A 22,124-nucleotide genomic window follows, 5' to 3' on the forward strand; every position below is an offset into this window, starting at 1 on the left:
GAAATGGCAAACTGCTCTAGAATATCCCAGAAAACACTAGAAAGCAGATGTGTTTGTGGGAGAACTTGTTGTCAGTAAGCCTTGAGAGGGGAAACAGGAGCAGTGCAGAGGAGCTAATCGCTTGGTGACCATCTGGAAGCAAAAGGCGAAGGGAACGTGGCGAGGTGCATGGCTGGACTTTCACCTCCGCACATCAAGAGCTGAATAATAAAGTCATAAACTGGCTCTCGGGCAAAACAGAGCACAAGCAAAGGCAGCTGAGTCATAACAGGGCATCGGTCAGGGCTGCCGGGAGGGTTGCACACGAAAGATGTGAAAGTCATAAAAATGCTCGTTAATTAATGCTCATCTGTTTTTTATTGCCATCTGAAGACTCTGGATTATGAGAAAAGGCTTTTGTGTAGGGAGGAAGAGGATGTGGCCGGGGACAGACGTTCGTTCTCTTGGGTCACTAGATGGCACAATTCTGGCTCTTTCCTTCCTCGCTCAACGGCACCTTACAGCAGGGACCCCAGAGCTACCGGGAGAAAATTGTCCTCTGCTCCCTGTGACTGTGCTTGGACAGAATATTTCAGTCATTAGTCGCTTGCCCACAATGTTTAACAGATGCAAAAGAGCAAACTGTGGGCTCCAGCCCCAGCTGAGAGAGAGAAAATCTCGCTTTCTTGGTGGAATTTTATTTTTCTTTCTTTGAAAGTTTATGTGCTGAAGCTGGGGATAAAGTCTGCCAGCTGTCCAAGAGCCGCTGCTGCAGGTGTGCGCTGGGGTCAGGGGTCTGCAGCTACCAGGAAAGGTCTGGGCAGCCTCCAAAATCACACCCCACTTTCCCAAGGGCTGGTCCTGTTTGTGCTGCTGCCTTTTGTGTGCCCTTCCAGGAGAGCAGTGATTTCCCTCACAGGAGTCAGAGCAGGTCACCTGGCAAAGGACCTTTCTGGGTGAAGCTTGGACGTGGGGTTAGAGAAACACGACACGCAAAGAGAACTGCATTTATTATATCTCACAAATGTTACAATAGGTAAGGAAAACAGAATTCTGAAGTAACATTCTTCTCAACTGAAAATAATTGTTCAGATCTGCTGAATTCACACAAAAATCACATTGCAATGTGTGTGAAAAGGAGGGAAATCCATATTTTAGAAAATATTCATGCAGCTGCAGAAGGAGACAGTCTAGTTCACAAGGTCACAGTAAAAGCGCGTCCTAATTGGAGCTGGAGTTACTAAGAGCCTTTATGAACAAGGCTGATGGAGGTAGTGAGAGGACGAAGCATTGCATGCAGAAAAGGACAGCCATTGCAGATGTCATTGTTTCATTCTCTCTCTCACTTGCATATATCAAAATGGGAAATCAATACCTATTTGTAAGGCATGAAATCAACTTAGCAAAGAGCTTACCTACAAGACTTCGCTATTTTCCGTAACCTGCAACCAGCCGGAGCCCTGGCAGACTGCACTGAGCTGTGTGCTGTCCATGGAGAGTGCAATGGGGAGCCCCAAGTTCAAGGAAACACCATGAGGCAAGTACAAGCAGAGGGAGGAAACGTGGGACTCTCAGCTAAGTCCCTGATTCTGCCTATACCCTGGGAAACAAAACGAGACTGAGATGCCCAAACATACAAAAATACTACTTGGAATTTAGTGAAAGTCTGGAGATATTTTCCTTAAAAATAAGGAAATACCTTAATGTCTGAGGTCACCTGCGATGTCTTTAGCCTTAGGGACCAGTTGTGATTTTGAAAGAAAAAAAGAAGTCCTGTGTACTTTCTGGGAGGATTCTTGCTAATGAATGAACAACCAAAGTAAAATAGATCTGCATTGTCGTATGGTAATGAGCTAATGAGGAGTGAATACTGCAGTCATGAAATCAGAGTCAGAGTTAAATCAAACAGCAGATTAACAAATATTAACAACCGATCAAAACATCAGATAGACTGTCAGCAGGATTTGAATAATGAAACAATGTAGTATTAGACTGGTTGTTACAAAACATTAACCTGGCAAATCTAAGGGTTGCTGTGACCTTTTTCCCTGTCCTCTTGTGCAGGAGATAGATCCTCAAAAGCTATCATAGAGTGTGGCTAGAACAGGAGTATGGTTAAAGGACTAACCCTTATTCTAATAGATCCTGAAGAAAAGGGCTCACATATGTTTATGCAACACTCTTCGTAGCAGAGAATACGTGTATGTACATTCTTCGTATGCAAAGTGTATTTGAGGATGATGGACCCTGAGTTAAGGTAGTGTTTGGGGCATGCAGGTGCCTTATTTGTGTACCCCCAGGAGGTGCACAGGGCTGGAGGGGCTAATGGGACCGGTTCCTTAGATCCACCCCTGATCAGGGCATAGACGTTCAATCCCAAAGTGTCCACTGAGCCGCTGCTTGGTGTGACCCATGTGTTGCAAGTCACAAAACAGCTCCCACCATGTTAAAACAAGCTGAACATCATTGGGACAAAGGCCCAGAAGTCTCCTCAACTACAGCATACGGGCGAAAAAGAACAGGAGAAATCCATGGTTTGAGATCTGCAATTACACACACATATAGTGGGTGATCACAGACTATTTCTCCTCTGCTAAACAAGAAATAAATCATCCCAGCAAGAGATAATCTTTATGCCTCAGAAAAGGGTATAGAAACCAGCAACAAGGGGCTGGTGAGTGTCCCTGAGTGTTAGTGGAGAGGGCTAACGTGCTGGCTGCATAGTCTGGGAAGGATTTGATTCAGGATTTTGGTCCAAGTAATGATGTCTTTGCTCAGAACCTCCTCTCGAGGAGCATCTCTACACTGGGTGAGTCGGGCTGGGGCAGCCCGCAGCATTGCGGCATTTCTTCTCCCTCGGGGAGGTTGAGGGAGCGTTTGCCTCTCCGAGGAGGAGCGGGGACGCGGGCATCAGAGCAGGAGCTGAGCACAGCAGTGGGTTCGCCCTCCCTCTCCTTCCCGGCGTGTCCCTGAAGGAGCAGGGTTGCCCGGGCACAGCCTAGGAACCAGACCCAAAAACGTCCCCAGAGCTTCCCTGCCCCAGCACAGCATACCAGCACCTGCTCTTTTGCCCCAAAAGCCCCACAGCGAATATATGTTTCTGACACGGCTGTGAAAAAGTTTTTAAAAAAAAGAGCTCTGGATGCAGCTTCCTGCAATAACAGGCAGAAATTCCGATCACCTCCAGATCTCTTCATGCATTCTTGGTATAATCCGTGAATTCACCACATCGCTCGTAACTCTTGTACTCCTTGTCTCTCAGGACTTTGTAAAAAAGCCTCCGTCACTTCTCCCACTGTGTTTACATCTGTTCAATATAGCTCATCTGTTGGTAATAAGTTGCTTTCAGTTTGACTAACGTAAACATCTGCCAACCAAAGCAGCACGAACTCTGCAGGCACGAAGCCTCCCTCACTTAGGCAGCAGCGATGCCACAAGGGCTCTTGCTGGGTTGGTTGCGTTACGGTCTGAGCCTTGTGGAGCTGCTTGAGCCTGTAGCAAAGCCATATGGACCTGCTGTTGTTCCATCTGTCCCAAGGCCTGAGTGTTATTTGTTTAGGAGCCGCGTCAGGTTTGGGTTATATTTTAACGTTGCTGGTCAGTTCTGTGCTGCAGCACAAGACGCTGCTTCCAGGATAATCCATGAGAGGACTCAGCCCCTCATCTTCCATCGTAGGGGCTATCGGAGGGGCTCTTTGGGACACAGCCCACACCACCCACAGCCATCCCATCTGCCTCCAGCCCTCATAACATATAAGGCTTCACCTCATACTGCCTGGGGGCAGAAAGGGAGTTTCTCCATCCAGTCTTCCCACCAGGCAGTCAGTGGAGGAAGCCTACCTCCGGTGGTGCCTCAGCACCCACGGCTGTGCACACCCTCCTGAGACTCCTGTTGTTTCTCCACTGACCCTGAGCAGGTATACCTCTGTGCTGAGAGCCTTTTCTCAGCCCCTGGTGGCCATGGCCATATGATGTGGTGTCCATGGTGGAAAGGACTGGATTTGGGTAGTTCCTACCAAACCTAAGAAAAGTGTGTCTCAGCTTCTCTCTCCGTTAAAGGCGTGGAAGAACTTTCACCTCCATCCTTAGGGAACATGTTAAACCACACAGGGTTTTTTTTTCACCCACCCTAGTGAAGACATTGCTGATGCTCTAGCCTCATCCAGCCTATGGCAGCCTGGATTGCAGCAGGGGACAGCAGTCCTGAACTGGATTTCTATATCTGGATTTATAGAAATGGACAATAGATTTTTCTATCATTTATCATAGAATCATAGAATAGTTTGGGTTAGAAGGGACCTTTAAAGGTCATCTAGTCCAACCCCAACTAGTTATCCTAGTTTTTAGCTCGTATAGACATATTGTCATGCACAAGGTCAGATCTTGGATCTTCACTGACTTTGTCCAGGCAAAATTTTTACTAAGCAGAAAGAAGCTGGCAATTTCCAGATCTCAGTGAGTCTAGAGCATCTGTAATGTGCATTTTAACACTTACTGAGAAGAACTGTATTTTCCAGGGAAGAATGCACCTGAATTTCCAGTATTTCTTTGGTGCAGAGGTTCATGGGCCAAAGAGAGGGCCAGGCATGTAACACAGCTCTTTATCTTCTGGTGAACTCTCCAGCTGCCTTTAAGAGGAGCAGACCCCCATGCTGGGTACAGAGGGTTCAGATGTTGGGCAGACGATCAGTCCCTCTCTTCACCTGTATTTTCTGCTTTGTATATTCTGTCAACACATTGCCAAACACAAAACAGAGCCACTTTACAGTTTGGGGATCTTCATGCAGAGCACTGGGGTCTGATCCAGGAGTGCCTGATTTACCTCACTTGTACCAATAGTGTTGAGCCAAATACTGAAAGAGTTTGTGTTGGTTATTTCAGTCCGTGCTTATGCAAGTGGCCTCAGCACTCAAGACAAAGCAAGATCTTCTCAGAGATTACTTTCTGGAAGGAGGGTTTTTTTGAAGCTCTCATAATGCGAACATTGTAGCCTTGACATTTAACTTCGCATCTGTATCACAACCACAGGAGCTTGCGTCTCTGTGCAATCCACTACAAATAAAAGTAGACCTCTTTCTGGAGCACTTACCTCCTCCTCACACTCTTGTGTCCACTGCATACATTTTGGCAGTAGCTGTTTGCGAGGATGGCAAATGCACGTTTGTTACGATTGTCCCAGCTGAGGAATAGCCTTTCCTGAACGAGTAAGCAGAGTGGAGTCTTCCAGAGGTGGTCTCTGTGAGGCACAGGGAGAGAAAGAGGATCTGCTAATGAGTGCTTGGTGACTTCCAGCTGCAAAGCCTCAAAATGCAGAGAAAGCAACACTCCAAGATATGATATAATAACACATTTTATGTCACACTTACTTACACCTCAGCTCCTACACCGTGATGTGCTTTCTAAAGCTGCTGAAATAACACTATTCCCATTTTATAGCTGAAGATATTGCTACTGGGAATGAGCATCCATCGTGCAGGATGTCCCTGAAGGACTTCCCCCTCCTCTGTGCCCACAGCACGCCCCGAGCGATGGCTCTGTCTCTGAACTGTGTTTTGGCCCTACCACGTTCCTCACCTCTGAAGAGATACATGCAGCAGGTGAGCAGGGCCCCGGATAAGAAACAGCCAAGTGACCCTGCCATGCCGAGCCAGCACGACCAGCCAAACTTGTACTGGATGCCCAGAAACACGTTGTGGAAGACCAGAGAGGAGCGCTCCACGTAGACGTCAACGGCGTACCACACCGAGCCGGTAATGCCTGGGAGACCTGCAGGACGGGAGGGAGGTGCCACACAGAGCTCCCAGATAGACCATGAGGAGATCACAAACGCAAGAGCTATAGCCTACTGTCTGCTGGGTCAGACTTTAGGATGGGAAGACCTTCCTCAGATGGCAGGTTTTGGCTCATGTTCAGTCTCAGCCTGGTCACTTTGGCGGATTCACCCTGGCTCCTACTGATCTCAGCTGCAGCAGCATCGAGCAGAGGCTGTGCCTCGCAGCTTGGCACTCACAGACACCGTCAGCACTGGTTGGCAGCACTCAGGTTTCTGCAGTAAAAGGCAGAAAGCTCCTCCCTTCTCATCTTGTTTATCAACTTGTTGTAAAGGTGCTTCAAGAATTTAATTTTCAAATCTGTTTTGACTTTCAGAACTTTGACAGTGTTTTTCAAACTTTGGGAGGTGAATGGAGGATGTTTAAAAGAACTTCTCAAAGTGTTACACATGTGCTCCCGGTGGCTGGGGTGAGTTATGTGTTAAATCTGCTTATGCTGAAGCAGAGGTAGATGCTTGATATTGGCATAAAGTCAAATGAAATTACTTGCTACCTAGTTAGCTGTCTATTTATTTTTGCATTTAAAATTCTCTCACTGGCTGTAACAGCAAAGGACCTCAGTCAGTTGGGTATTTATCACCTAGGAGGGACAGATGTGTTATTATCCTTTTATTAGAGATCGGCTGCAGAGATTTCGGGCTAAGTGGCTTGCCCAAGGTCACGCAATCTGTGGCCAATCCAGGAACCAAACCAGGATGCCCAGGACTTTCTAGTACTTTAGCAATTAGGTCTTTTTGCCTTATCAACAACACTGACTTCTTCACAGTAGAACAGCAGTAAATGGAAGTCAGTCAACTCAGAGCCAAGTCACCCGGTCAATACAGGAAATGAGAGCAGATAAATTCAATTATGTCCTGTTAGGGGCAGGCAGTGAACAGAACAATCTCTATTGCACAAAGCAAGCAAACAAAGATCCTTCCCCCATGTTTACCCTCTAGAAAATCACCAGCTCCTCTCCCCAAAATAAGAGAAGGCTTTAAAGCTTCCCTCCTTTGCTAAAGGGTGTCCTGCAAGATGGGAGCACAGCCGAGGAATACCTGCCATGAGCAATGTAACTCCAGACACCAGGCAGATGCGCAGCTTGATGAGCGGCTCATCGGGAAGGAATTTCACGCAGTCCAGTCCCAGGACGAGGAAGAGAAATCCAAATCCTGCCAGGATATCTGCTGTGATCATCATGGCTCGGGTCAGCACCAGCTTCACTGCAGGACAAAACCGGATCATTCTGGTGCACAAGGAATGGTAACGTGAGTGGGTAATGGGATCAGATCCTGTGGGAACACTTTTCTGGGATGAAGCTTTCTTCAGCTTCCCCTGGGAATAATACCTCACCAAGAAAAGAAACATGGCTGTAATATGTATGTGCACCAAATTATCTGTCACTGAGTAGAACAGATGCCCTTTTTGTCTACACTCAGGTGTCCCCACGACTTGTAGAAGCAGCTTTGACTCTTACGTACCAGGGTGCTCGGCGAAGATGGAGTCGTACTCATCGCAAGTTTGGATCCCATCAAACACATTTGTGACACATTCCCACCACAGGCCACGGCATTTTGTACTCACCTGTGGGTTGAGAAGAGAAAGAAGACCGTAAGTTAATATGTCCACCAACACCGCGGATGGTCAGCTAGGCCCCTCAACAGAAATCCTGGTCCAGTTACGTCAATGGCAAGCTGGAGCTGTTGAGCTTGAAGAAGAAAAAAAGTGGCAGGATGGAGAAAATGGACAAAGTTTTCTGTGGCCCTATTAATGGTTTTAAATTAGAGCAAAAGAAATTCAGACTAGACATTAGGAAAAGAAACCTTCCTGTTGGTAAGGAAAAAATTCTGAGGGAAATTTCTGGGAGGAGCTGGGGGGTGGCTGACAGGAGAGATCTCAGAGCAGGTTTGATCACTCCTTGCCAAACGCTTGTCTAGGCAGAGCTGGGCAGGGCTATGGACCAGATGACCTGAGACTTTGCTGTCCATGTTCCCCTTACATCATCCTCCTTCCGAGAAGGAGCAGCTGAGAGGGGAGCATGCCTGGCGGAGCAGGCATCGCACCAGGACCCGGGCGCCCGCAACGGGCGGTGGCCACGGCGTGGTAAGGGAGTGCTTTGCTGCAGAGCGGAGGTGTGGACGTGAGCCCCGCTCCGGCCGCGTGTGGAGGGCTGCCCCCCGAGGACTCAGCTGTAAACACTGGCTGGAAAATGAGAGGCAGACAGCGCTGATCCTGGCCCTGGGGCTCCCAGTGTGCTGCCGGGGATGGGACCACGCGTGCCCGAGCCACACTCATCGCCGAGACATCCAGGCTCGGGCAGTAGCATCACGGCTAATCACCTCCGTTGTCCTGAAGCTGTAGGTACCATTCCCAGCCCAGCCTTCCCCAAATCACTGTAATATGGGAGGTACTTTCATTACCAATGCAAATACGGCAACAAGCACCTCTAAAACATTCCTGGGATTGCTCATACAAGGAGCGGAGTTAATGTCGCTGCAGCTTTGACTCCCGCCTGCCCCACTGCTGCCAGCGGCGCCCGCTGCAGTCAATGGAAAGAGAAACTCTCCCGGGGAATGGGTTTCATGCAGGGAAGGAGACCGGGCTTGCTTGGATGATGCAATAAATTCATTTTTCTTGCACTGTGCAAATCACAAAGCAGATAATAACATATCTCAGCCACTTAATAAAGGCTCTTTCGGGATGTATTGAAGTCTGTAGCCAACCGCAGTATTTTCTCCACAATACAATGTCTGAGCCAAACCATACACCTTCTCTGTGACACTGCGCTGTGGATAAAAGGTGAGTAAAAATGACTTGTTATTTCAAACTGGCAAAAAAGATACTATTTATGTTCGAATGAAAACAATCTATATATTTTGTTTCATGAAGAGAAAAACTACTTAAAATACTTACAGTATTTCAGGGCAGGCTTAATGAAAAACATCACCAAAAAGTGAGAAGCAGTGCTGGAAAAAAATGGTTTCATTGATTCTGTGTTTTTCAGGAGAACAGTGTCATGTAAAACAATTTGCCATGTTTATATTAGATGTAAGTTTTTACCACGGCCCTCTTAATCCAGTTGCAGCTCCTCGTCTGCCTTAACTCACCACCATTCAAGCTGTGCTTGAAATTAGCATATTTTTATTAAATTGCATTTTGTTCCACTTGTATTTATATCATTTCATATTCCTCCCAAACCACCGTAGGCTTATTCATACTACTTTGCATTCAGCTAATGCTCTCAGTTCACTTCCTCACTCGTTCACATTAGTATTGTTTTTTGAATCTTACAAGCAGCATCTTCATCTAAATTATTTATAAAGAGGCTAAGAGGATTCCAGGCTTTGTCAGCCCCCAAGCAAAACAGAAGTCTTAAGGTGCAACAGTTGTGATCATGGTCTAGCTTGTGAAACAACCCCCTTCCCCGACTAGAAAAAAATCGATAACAGTTTTGTGTTTCTTGGGACGTTTCAGCTTGTTACCTACTCCTGCGGGTGCTGAACGGGGCAGAAGCGGGGTCAGCCCGTCTCCATGCAGCACGTGCACTGCCAGGGATAAATGTCTCATCGCCTGGTGCAGGAGTGACGGCGGCACCGGAGCGGGGACCTGTGGCTGGCCTCAGCCACCACTGAGCTATTGCGGTTTCTGTTATCTGCCCTTAACCTTCTCGGCCATTCCTTGCTCCCCTCTGCTTTGAGAACCGTTTGCCCTTCTGGTTGTTAATCTGCTCCCAAGCCACCCTTGGGCGTCTGTGCTTGCGCAGACAGCACAGACCCTCGGGCACACGGGAACTCGCTGCTGTAAACAGGAGAGGGGTCCGGGCTGGCTGGGCCGTGATGTCGGGGCGTGGATTTCTCCAGCCCATGGCCGGTCCCATGCACCGTGTTGGTAACACGAATTCCCCATCACCCCTTTCCCCCCATAGCAAATCTGCTCCAGCTGCCCTGGGCCCAGCCAAGGGCTCCCTGGGAAGCTCAGCATCTCGGCCAAACTCCTCAGCTCCCACTTTGATTACGAAACACGTTGCCACGACCTGCTTTCCCTAACACAAGTATGCATATAAAACATAAACTGCATAATGGCTGTAATAGATATATAATTATATCCTATGCATAATGTATAATTAATATTAAAATTAATCTAAGACAAAAAAATGACAGAACAAGCACACACTTCCCCTTCTGGGGATAGCGCAGAAGACAAACTTGTGAGCAACGTTAGTCACAGTGTTTTACCGCACTGTAAAACGATGCCAGCATACAATGATTACAAGCCCAGCACGAGAGTAAAACAGGCAGCGTTTAACAGTAGTGGTAATATTTTTAATCCACCTGCAACAGGGAGGGACTGTGTACACAATACAGTGCTTGTTGGGAAGCAGATTATGTTTTTTTTCCAGCACAAACTACTGCAAAAGTTGACCCAGGCTTGTCTTGATGCTCACATGGAATGCACCAGCTTAAGCCACTTTCTGTGTTGCCGTAACCTGGTGGTTTCTGAAGGGGAGGTGAGGGCCTGTGAGAGCTGAGTGCTGGCCAGGACCCCGCAGCCCCTCCGGAGGCGGCTGCTCCCGGCACTCCCTGGCCTCTTCCTCCTGGGCTGCTCCCCTCGGGCAGGACCACGGTGAGGGCTTCCTCCTCCCCAGCTGCTGGGGCCAGGGTCAAAGCCAGATGACTTTCACAGAATCATAGAATTGTTTGGGTTGGAAAGGACCTTTAAAGGCCATCTAGTCCAACCCCCCCTGCAGTGAGCAGGGACATCTCCAACTACATCAGGTTGCTCAGAGCCCTGTCCAACCTGACCTGGAATGTTTCTAGGGATGGGGCATCTACCACCTCTCCGGGCAACCTGTGCCAGTGTTTCACCACCCTCATTGTGAAAAATTTCTTCCTTATATCTCGTCTAAATCTACCCTCCTTTAGTTTAAAACCATTACCCTCTGTCCTACCACAACAGGCCCTGCTAAAAAGTCTGTCCCCATCTTTCTTATAAATCCCCTTTACGTACTGGCAGGCTGCAGTAAGGGCTCCCCGCAGCTTTCTCTTCTCCAGGCTTAACAACCCCAACTCTCTCAGCCTGTCCTCACAGCAGAGGTGGTCGCAAAAGGGACCCGCTCCAACAGGTCCATGTCTTTCCTGTGCTGAGGGCTCCAGAGCTGGGTGCAGGACTCCAGGTGGGGTCTCACCAGAGCAGAGTAGAAGGGCAGAATCGCCTCCCTCGACCTGCTGGCCACTTTCTATGCTGGATGATGGAGTTCCAATCTATCTCCTGAAATCAAAAGTTTCCTGAATTACCCTTTTTACAGCTGAAAACAGGAGTCATTGTGGACTCCAGGCTTTTCTGCCCATGGACAGTTTACCCGCATTCCCGTATTTCGGGAGGCAGTGAGTCATTAGGGCCATTAAGGAGATCAGTCGGTCAGGTATTAAGGCTGGGGGCAGTTTTTCTCCATTATTTAGTATTCACACTAAAAAAAAATGGCTACTAATAAGCAAACTGGGTGTTAATGGAGCACTTCATGACAGCCCAGCACAGGTGCCTTTGTGCCAAGAAGACAAGGTTACACAGCCTCAGGGGAACGGACTGGTTCTTTCCTGGACTCACTTTACTCAGGAGCTGGGTTTCCCTCTTCTGATTTTCTGGGAAATGATGGCACAGTCTGGGATCCATTTGGCTTTTCTGAGTACACTGACATCTTCAGCTGACTCCAGGTGATTCACAGCTTCCTGAAATGAATCTAAAATATCTCCTAAATTAAGATGATAAATGAAGAGTGATATTCCAGCCAGCATCAGTGGGTGCACGCTGTTTTCCCTGCAAAGAGTCTCACTGAGCAGATACGCTGACCATCAGCAATCTCATTGCACTGGATCTACGATCACCTCAGCATCTACAACCACCTTCCAGGGAGGTGTCAGATTGTTGGGATTTCATGGTGGCGCAGAGAAAAAAGGTGTTTTTCTTGTAATCATTTTTAGCTTGCTTTCTTCAGAAAATACATTGCTTGATGTGATGCAGCTAAATGCTGCAGGTAGATAGGTGTAGATAGATCCAGATTCTACCTGGATAGCAGGTAGAAAGTGTCCTCCTGATATATTCAGCCAAACTCTCCGTCTTGGAAGGTGTTTCACCTTCACTGCATAAAGTATCCAGTTTACCAGAGAGCAGAGTCCCACGCTGTGGACCTGCAGCCTTTAAATATACTGAAAGTGCTGGCTGGCTGCTCTGGGAAGAGAAATACAAGCTTGCAGCACCAAGCACTAGAGAAACGGTGACAGTTTGGGGTCTGGAGTCTCTGAGGTGCAGTTTGCACATATGCGGCATTCTGCTCCCTTGTTGTTTGCAGTTCACTTCTGCCAATACTCTTCCCCAACAGGAAAGTGCTAATGCCTGCACAAGCTCCAAAAGATATGTTTGAGTGCTGGATCTGATGCCAGTCCCCATGTTCCCCATAAATTTCTGCTAGCCCTATAGTTCAATGTCTGTTAAGAAAAAGACTTGAAAAGCACAAGTGTTTGAAAAGCACAAGTGTACACCCTGGACTTTTCCACCAAGAATTCTGACCTACAGAATTACAAACGTCTCTAAAATATCCATACAGGCTGTACATGCAGGATAACCATACTCAAGTTTATGCACATTTAAACCTAGAGCCTGTAGACCTTTCCTGAACTTACTGAGAGCAGAATCTGGATAATAAAGTCTGGCAGAGAGAATTACACAAAATACCAGATTTTCCCCTGCTTTTGCCAAAGTCATTCATTTAGTTTTCATCCACTTGAGAGTGGAGCAATGCTGCCAGGAGCCAAACTCTCCCTAGGACACATTTGTTTTGGTGATCAGGCTCTCCTCACCCCAGTCTTACCTCCAGGGAATCATCAGCGTTTACCATCCAGCAGTCTGTCCAGGTAGATGCTATCAAAAACCCAGTAGAGAAAAAAGCAAAGAAACAGCCCACATACTGGAGGAAAAACCTCATGCCAGCAGGTGCTCAGAACATCCAGGGGGGTGAAAAAGGCAGTGCCCAGTCCTTGTTCTTAAAGCTGGGTTAAAGGCAGCGCCTCAGTGTCCCAGGTCACCACCACCCTATTCCAGCGGCCATGAAGAGCAGGAACTTCTCACTTCTGCAGATGCCATCCATCAGTGATGGCCGCAGGAGCAACGCTCACCTGCAACGGGGACAGGAGGAGGGTGAGAGCGCCCACGGGAGCTGCTGCAGCCAATCCACCCTGCACAGTTAAAGCTCTTGTCATGCCTGGCTGAAGAGGAATGGGGTTCCGCAGAAGTGGCATACAGGTAACTGCAGTCCTGAACTTGCAAGGAAAATAGATACCATTGCAGGTTTTGGCAAATTAGGAATTAAAAAAAAGAATCAAAACTTGTTCTTCAGGAAAGAAGTTTTGAGCACTGCTAAGGGACACTCTCATGCGCACACACATTTACTCCTGTGCATTGGTTCATGTCTTAGCAGGGAGCAACTATGAAGTGTCTTGGTGTAGAACCCAGGCCCTTTGGTTACCCCATTGGTCTCTGATGCAGTGATGATCTGGTTCAATGCAGGAATGTCACTGGAAAAAGCAGGGAAAATGTAGCAGTCATGGGCCTTCAGAGCCAACACCAACAACCATCCCGGCTCAGATATGGAGTTCTGTGTTCTGCGTTTAAAGCAAACCCAGGTACTTCTCATGCCCTGGACTTCAATTTGTTCATGGCCTGAGTCCAGCTCCCATGTGGGAATCTTGAACTTTTCAAGCCAGTGCCAGTTTGGGGGATTTTGTTTGATCGGATTTTGCCTGCTCGCTCACTGCCATTGCAACCTTCTGTTTTCCTGCAGAACTCCCTGAGGGAGTAGGGGTCACACAGGCTGCAGGGACAGAAGGATCAGGGCCACAGAAATCATCACACCCTCAGTGATCTTTATTTTTGAAAAGAGAAGCCATAAAAGACTGGAGACCTGCCTTCAGTGGGCAAGTCTGCTTTCAGCTCTGCTTACAGTCTGGTTTCAGCTCTGCTTGCAGTCTGCTTTCCCAGACTGGTGGTATCTGTCATCTCAGCTGTCACCTCCAGATGGAGCCAATCGGTACTTTTACAGAACCGCTCAAAGCTTGGTTCCTCTTCTCCGAGATTTCCCTCCAAATAGAATAGAAATAAGAAGTTTATTATTCTTACAATATATAACGTGTATAATTCCCATCATAACCTCATGAGTCACTTTTACTGTCAGAGTTAACAAACTTTTGCCTTGATCCCAGGATCACGCTGTTCCTCAGAGGTCACACCGCAGAACTGGTCCTCAGCACATGCTTTGAAAGACGCAGGGTAGACAACAAAAGTCCCAAGTCAAAAGGCCAGGGTCTGCAGGACTCTCTGCTGCTTTAGCTTTTCTGGTCTCTGTTTTCTAATTCCATTCTTAGAAGCTGACAAGTGAGGAACGTTTCTTCTTCCTTCTTCACAAAATGCATGTCTTGATATGGGTATGTGAGTATGATGTTTTCTGCTGAGTTTTCTGGCATCCATGTGTCTATATAAGGCAAAAACACCCATGATCTTCACGTCATGGCTTTCTCTGACAAGGGTAGAGTTGTGTTTCCAACAGTTCTGACCCACAGGGACAGGGCATTGGCCACGCAGGTCCCATAAGGCATAATGACTTTCATTAGCCACATAGATACAGATTGCATTGATAAGAGACAGGTACTGATATTATGCATTATCTTTCTATGCTTGTCTTGCGCTGTGTTAATTAACCTGTAGCTGCACCAGTTTTCAAAACAAGGTATACTAGCCAGTTATTAGTAGTAACTCAGAAAAAGTGGTGTGGTGAGCTCAGAAAAAGCCTGGAAAATCTGAGCGCGCCATCCACAAAAAGAATTAAGTTGTTAGAGGTGGCAAGAGCAGAGTTTTACAGTAGCAGAGAATTTGCCAGCAAATGTATTATAGCCATAGGGATCTCCCTGCCTTCTCATTCTGTCCCGCACCCAAATACAAGCCTCTTTCAGAGAGGATAAGCCCAGCTGGGGAGAATGGGGCCATTTTTTCTCATCTGGTGCTTGGTGAAAATGTCCCCAGTATAAGCATGACTGAGGTAGAAAGCAAAAAACTCCCAGGGGAACAGCACGACCACAGTAATAGCCACAGAGGTGTTTCTAAGCTTTTGTAATGGGCACGTCATACTCTGTTCTTCCAGCTCAGCACATCAGATGTCCATGCATGTCAGCCCAAGGACCAAATTCCACTACGGGATGAAGGCAGCGTGTCCAGATGCCAGTGCTACCTATGCTTCGCTCCATCTCTCCACAGGTGTCACGTAATGGCAGTTATGGCCAAGTCTTTGCAGTGATGGCAAAGTCTTGTTTATTTTCCGCATGCCCAGTGACTTGTGTTGCTGTCCCAGCTCCATCCGCCTCCCTGTGTTCACCCTCCCTGCAGGGCAGGGCAGGTGAGTGACCCTTCCTAGAGCAGGATGCCAGCGCTTCCCTGGCCCTGAGTCACCGGGGGACGGGAAGTAGCTTCACACCAGCCATTTGCATCTAGCTCAGGGCTCAGGAGCATCCTAGCCTCAGCAGCAGAGCAGGTCAGGATCCTCCAGTTTTTCCTGGTGTAAGACTGCTCCAGAGTGTGCAAGACAATGAAGATGGTTTGTGATTTTCACCTGACAGAGAGCCCAATCCAATACCTGGTCCTTCTTTAGGTCCATGTCTCCAAACAGTCCCATGGAAACTGCTGGAGTTACTAGAAAGAATACAATATTCTTATTCAGTAGAAACTGGCAAGGTACATCTTTAATACTCTTAATTTAAAACAAGTCAGCCTCTTTATGAAGCAAAGTCTGTAGCAGTTTCTCGTCATACTCTGCTTTCCTTGCTTAGCACAACAGATGTCCCCTCAGCTTCGGAAAACACCTCTCCCAAAATAACCTCCCAAGACGTCTTTTTATAGCCTAAAACCTGGTTGACATGACTCAGTGTAGCTTTCAAATGAATTTGTAGGCTGTACTATATATGCTAACTGTATCTTACTCTCTTGGCTAACTTAACGCTTACAGTACTTCAACACTAACAAAAGCATTACGGTATCTCAATATTTAATTATCAGAGGTTGGCCTTGTAGGGCTGTTAAACTGTGGTATCAATGCAGCAGAACTTTGCTAATGTAACAGCCTTATCATCTCGACTACACTCACTCCCAGCTAAGAGACGAAAGCACTACGGGTCGATTGCTTTTATTACTCATTAATACAGGGTGGTCTGTGCTCTCTGTTAAAGCCAAGCCATTATGTTACAGAGTGCAATAGAAACTACTGCCAATCTTGGGAGGATCATAGCTGGTTTTCATCTGTCTACCTACAAAACCATTCTTGCAGCAACACCCCAATGAGGTCGCAGTCCTGTGTGCAGGGAAGGGCTGTGTCCTCCCTTTACTTCCACGGCGCCTAATATACAGTGTAGCAGAGGGCCTTGAGCAAGAGGGAAGCGATGATGCTGCGTATTAATACATGAAATATGGACCTAACTGCAAGCCAGCAAGCAGTCAGTGAGGCGATTGTCATATTCAGGGCCAGGGGCTTGTCCAAAGTCATGGCTCAGGAGCCAAAGGTGATAGAGAGCTTGGGGAGTGGTTTCCCTAAGTGTTCTGCTGCCGTGGAAAACTCCATGGGCTTGTTTGTCCAACCTTTCCCACTCCTCCCTCCTGGTCGTACCCCTTCCATTTTCCTGCTTCATACACCTCCATCCATGGCTTCTAACTGCCTTCATCTCCAGAGTAGGGCTCCTTGGACATGAGACATGTACACATATGAATTACGGAGCAACGTGTGCCAGCTGTAATGTACCACTCCAGCCATGCTCTCAGGGTCACAAAACCCTAGGACTTACCTTGGAGTTAGCTTGGTAACCCCAAGGAAAACAGTAAGACTTCTCAGCAACCTGTGACTTTTCAAGCAGGCCATACATAGGATTAAAAGAAAATAGGAAAGCAAAGTCATTTTCTAGTAGATAGGAGCTTAAAGAATCAGTAAGTAAAAACTCTGTGTGTGTGTGTATACTATATGCACAGGTATGATGCTTGCGTACGCTCTTTTAAAACAGTTTTTTCAATCAATGGAATAAATAATAAAGTAAGCACTTCAATGCAGTCTTTTCAGGCTCTCAAAGTACTATGCAACTTCTCTTCAGTATCATAGATTTTGTTTTATAGCTGCCTATGAAATCCCATACATCATCTCAACGGTGTATTACTAACCCCATTTTAGAGCCGGGGAAACCGAGGCACTGACTGTGTGCCTTAGATCGAGAGTCACAGCCCCGCTCCTCTTTAACACCGGGGCAGCACTCTCTGCGTGGGTGTGGTAAGATCCTTATCGGTGAAAACATGCGTGGCCACTCGGGTTTCCTGAAAGCAGCCACCGAGAACACGCAGTGCCGTCGTCACCGCATACCAGCCTCACGCAGGCGTGTACAGGCAGAGGAGCTGGGCAGTGGATTAGACACACCTTTTCTCGGCATGTCAGTAGTTCCAGTGAATAGCCCTGGTCCCCAAGCACCCCGGGGGCTGTTGATGCCCTGCCACGTCCTGGCGGCATCATCCTCATCCAAGCGTGTGTTTCCCAGCGTGAGCCTGAACTTTCCCATGCCCTGATGCAAAGGTGATAAAATGTGAGTGAAGCACAAGGTCGGTGCCATTAATAGCAATCGGGCAGGACGGGAAGGGAGAGCAGGGCGAGTATTCAGCTCTTTCCACAGTACCAGAGAAAAGCAAAGGAAGGAAGGTCCCGTAGGGGAAGGGGTTTGCATTGTGTCCGTGCTCCGGCGGCTGCTGCTCAGAAGCTCAGCTCACCTCAGCCTAAGGGAGAGGGGCGTCGTACGTGCGCTGCACCCTGCAGACTCTCCTGGCTGAAATCCAGCCCCTCTTGTGACTCACTTCACAAGGAACATCCGCTCCAGAGCTCTGTGCCCCTCGCTCCTATTCACCAAACTGCTTACGGGAGAGTGATGAAAGACCCTCTAGGAGATTCGTCGAGGAGAGGATAAAAGTAACTACTGGGTTAGAAATGCACGGTTTGGTAACAGGTTGTTTGATCTGCTATAAAAAGGCAAGGAGCGCAAGAGCTGAGGCTTGGAGAAAACAATTGCTGCTATGATTCACAGCCCATGAGCATGGGACAGTTTTGGGACCTGGTCAGGTGAATGTGGGTCAGGTTTGGGTACGGGACCTGCAAGGAGTTTCCCTGCAGAGCTCTGGGACTGCAACTCTCTTAAAATCAGTGTCTGCCCACCTGCCCGTCACCAGTCCCTCACCACACCCTCGCTGTCCCCTTCTGTCCACTACCCAGCATCCAAGCTGCACACTGAACGTGCCCGGAGCTGACACAGAGTGACCCCCCGGTCTGCCCCCCACAAGGCGCTGCACCTTCTGTGCACAGCCGGGCTCCAGCAGCGGGGAGAAGACAACTGCAACCCCTCTCCAAGACTCCCAAGAGGCCACCCCCTTGCTCCAGCCCCGTCTCTGCGCGTGTAGGAGACAGGACAGGGATGCTCATGGCTCACACACACCCCACCACCCTCTGCTTTCACCTTGCAGCCAAGCTGTGCTGTAGGCTGCAGGACAAAACCGTGGAGGAAGAGGAGGGAGGAAGGGGAAGAACAGCCTAATACTTAATGGAAACTCCCTGAGGAATGGGGAGACATGGGCAGAGCTGCAATCCTGGCCCTGGGACAGGAGACAACAGTGGGTGACCCCAGCCTCCAGTGCCCATCTTGCCTAAGGCATCTATACAGGGAGTATCTCAGAGGCCCCCCCCTCCTCTTCTGTCTCCTGCCCTGTCCTCTCCCCCACATCAGAGTCTCTCTGTGCACTAGGAGAGGAGATCACAGTATGTCCTTTCCCTCTTTCTCCTATTCTGTCCCTATTCTGCCGTGGTGGTCATGGTACATGTAGGGCTTGGTTTCCCTTTCTGTTCTTTATGGAGATGTGCTGTTCCTCATCTAAGCTCTCCCAAAGGAGACCATCCCTCTGCCTGCGTCCGGCTTAGGCTTCATTCGCGCCTTCTTTGTCAAGAGCACAGGGTGTGGGCTCACCCCAGTGCTCCCAAATCACCCATCAGCAAAGCCTCTGTGTACATCGGGCTTAAGGAGGAGTTTTCATGAGCAGAGAGACACAGATGTGAGAGAAACACCTCCAGCCTCTGGCCTCCAGTCAGATAACTGGGGTTTTAAACTCCCTCTAGGCGTTGAAATATGACCTTGGGTTGCCAATGTGCTCTCCCAGTCCTAACGATAAAGAGTGTGTTAGAAAGCCCAAGGGAGAAGCTCCTTCCCTCCTCTGCCTCGCACACACGTGCATGCACAAGCTCTGCTTCCAGTGTAGATGGGTCTTGCACTTAGCAAAGGATTTTCAAGAGTTTAGTTCTTGGCCACATTTAAAGACTTGTTTAAATGTTTGACCCTGCTCCCCACTGCAAAATCCAGCCCTGGATGGTGTCACAGGAGCAACTACCAAGTGCTTCAGAACTACCTGGCTCTGATGTCAGTGTCTTAAAGGGGACTGAAGCATATTGAATATGAATACTTACAAATCCCATCCTCCTGCTCCTCTCACTTTCCAGAGACAACTGCTTGTTGGAGGATGGTTGTACAGGGTCAGCATATCAGTGAGGATGCTGAGCAATTGTTCATTGGTTCTGGCCTGTCATAAGATTTCCTACAGCACAGTAATCTGTGTATCTTGGATTGTTCCAGTATCCAAGTACATCCCAAATAGATTAGGTCTTACGGATCCCCAGAGGAATTCCTAGCAATATGTGGAAATGGCTAAGCTCAGCAACCCCAAAAAAGACTTGAAACCTCATCTCCTAGCCTTCACATTGCTCCTGAACAGTCTGATCTACAAATCTTGCAACAGTTTATGGCAGAGCCTTTCTAGGAAGGACCCTGGATCACTTTACCTTCAAAGCACCGATTATCTGACATGTCATAAGGGCTGAGGAAATGGATAGAGGTTGTGGTCCAGGCACAAAAAGGTGAGACATAGCCATACCCTGGGATGGGAATCATTGAGTAATCCCTAAAATGCTGAATTCAGCTTGGGCTTTTCTTTGACATGAAGGTTGCCCCAAAACCAGACTCACAAGTACTTGACCTTGATGGCTTAGTTGCTCACTAGGTGAGCAACATAAATGGTGGTAACTCTGGCTTCGTGGAGGTAACTCTGCCTTCAGTATTAGCTTAAGAGCAGTTCCTGCAGAGGACTTCAGATCTAGTCCTTAGGCATCTTCTCTTCTTCCTCCTCCCATCTGTTACATCATTCCAATGCCCCCTCCTTCCTTCATCTGATTTCAGGAAGAACAACCTAAGGTTCTTCCAAAGAGGAAAATTTTTCAGTGGTGATCCTGCAGGTGATCAGATTCTTGCCAGTCTCAGGAAACTCATTCCATAACTAGGCCATCAAGCTCATACATAAGCACAGACACCACTCATCACTGAGTCCCTGCTGGAGATTTGGTGAGATATGGGTAGAAATGTGATCCCTGCTATAACTGGTCCCTGGACAATCAGGACCAAGAATCTGCAGGCATCAGGTACATGATGAGAGCAAACAGGATGGCTGGATGCCAAGGGTTAGGTCCTCACAGAGCCCATTTCCTGGAAGAGCTGAGATGTTTTCCTAACTGCACGTAGCAAATTCTTCCACAGATGGTACCAAGGATGAATTTTATCTTGTCAGGGCCTTGGTGCAAATCTCTCATGGCTCATGCACTGAATATGACACTCACACACGCATCTTCCTTCCTCTTAGTCAGGCGTGGGTCTCACCTATCCTCACTGCTCCGCCTCCTGCCCTGGGCTCCGACACCAGCAGCTGCTGTGCTCCACCTGGCCCTTGTGGCACATGGTGGGGACAGTGGCCACACTTTGTGGTTGACCCTTGCAACAAGGCACACTCTCCACCTGCCACTTCACTGTTGAGCCTCTTCCCTAAATGCCCCACCACACCTGTCCCACCATATGACACCACGATTAGTTTCATACCTTTCGAGAACGACATTTGCCGATGATATGACATAGAGCTACCTTCTATCGGCAGCATGCAGAAGCAAGTTTAATAATTCCCTGCTTTTCCCACCATTACCTCTCTAGTACTGTGAAACCCATTGTTTCCTTTAATTTGATTGTGTCTGACTCTTGTTTTCTGTCTGGCCTCTGGTACAGAATGTCCAGTGAAAGAACAATCCTAAAATAGAAAAATCGAAAGCAAAATAAATCCTACCGTATGGGTCAAATCTCTTGGCCTCCATGAGATGGGTTTCATGCCATGGGATCTTTATCAGAAATTCCAGTATCACTTTGGAAAACAACACGTGAGCAGCCAAATGCAGGAGCAACTTTATTTCTCAGCAGCTTGCTGCCCTGCACAAACAAGCCCGGCGATCTGAGCGCTGTAGGTAATGACACGCACGGTGCAGCTTTATACATGCCAAAACCACTTGTTTACAGATGGGAATGATTTCAGTGTTTTAGGGCGTTCTGAGGGACAGTCTCGGGCCTTGTGGCCTGTGGGTTGCTGATTCAGGAGAGGAGGAAAAACAAAGGCAACAGGTGAAAACCGAGAAGCCGGGGAGGAGACACGATTCCTTCCAGAGCCCTCACCAGAGGGTGGTTTGGAGGAGAAGCCAAGAGTTCAGCAGCCTCCAGCCTCATACTAATTTAGTGTGTTACATATAAGCAGATTTTAACTAGAGCCAGATGAAATCCATCATGTGAAGGGTAGAGTGAAACTACTCCCAAAACTGTAACTTTATTACAGCCAGTGAGGAAACATGAATGTTTGAATGACTGCAAGAAGAGGGTTGATTATTAGCTTGGTTTATCTCCAGAAGATTAGAAATTCCAGGTCATGTCTGCTGACCAAACACAGAGAGGTTTATGGTGTTTCTGACCCCCAACATCGGAGAAGGAATAATTTGTACAGTTCACTTTAAATCAAAGTTTCACAATATATTCCCTGTGTTTAGCCAGTATCAAATAAGTCCAGTCAGTCCCTCTAACTGATGCTGCCTCCATCACCACAAATTTCAGTTCCAAAGAGGAAATCTGAACTTCCCTCCTGGAAATGGAGATTTCAATCCAGGTGTGCAGGGAAAAGCTCCAGTTTTGGTGCTATTTGCCATCCTGTTGCCTTTTAAGCAATGAGTCATTTGGAGCAGGTGCTCCCCAACAACCTTTTTTAAAACTTCGTACCGAATGGCAGTCCTGCAGTAGCGAGCAGCTGATGAAGGGTTAAACTTTCTTTGTGCTGCTGTGCTCTGCAGCCCTGCAAGCTGTGATCTTTGGCTGCTTC

General features: G+C 47.9%; 1 protein-coding gene across 1 annotated transcript; it reads right to left on the reverse strand.

Annotated features, from left to right (window-relative positions):
* Positions 1-5,075: 5,075 nt before the first annotated feature.
* On the reverse strand, positions 5,076-12,768 carry CLDN16 (claudin 16). Its single transcript, XM_010294984.1, has 5 exons — positions 12,655-12,768; positions 7,271-7,373; positions 6,848-7,012; positions 5,554-5,745; positions 5,076-5,215 (listed from the first exon to the last, which is right to left on the reverse strand). The coding sequence occupies exons 1-5, from the start codon at positions 12,766-12,768 to the stop codon at positions 5,076-5,078; spliced, it is 714 nt and encodes a 237-aa protein (XP_010293286.1).
* Between the last annotated feature and the right edge of the window lie 9,356 nt (positions 12,769-22,124).

This window comes from Phaethon lepturus, unplaced genomic scaffold (assembly GCF_000687285.1).
Source record: "Phaethon lepturus isolate BGI_N335 unplaced genomic scaffold, ASM68728v1 scaffold34519, whole genome shotgun sequence".
In the NCBI taxonomy this organism is placed as follows: Eukaryota; Metazoa; Chordata; class Aves; order Phaethontiformes; family Phaethontidae; genus Phaethon; species Phaethon lepturus.

Coding starts and splice junctions, on each gene's coding strand:
- CLDN16 (XM_010294984.1), bottom strand. CDS start 12,768: ATGAGGTTTTTCCTCCAGTATGTGGGCTGTTTCTTTGCTTTTTTCTCT. Junction 5,746..6,847: donor AGTTACATTGCTCATGGCAG/GTATTCCTCGGC, acceptor CCCGTCCTGCAG/GTCTCCCAGGCATTACCGGC. Junction 5,216..5,553: donor CTGCATGTATCTCTTCAGAG/GTGAGGAACGTG, acceptor TGTGCCTCACAG/AGACCACCTCTGGAAGACTC.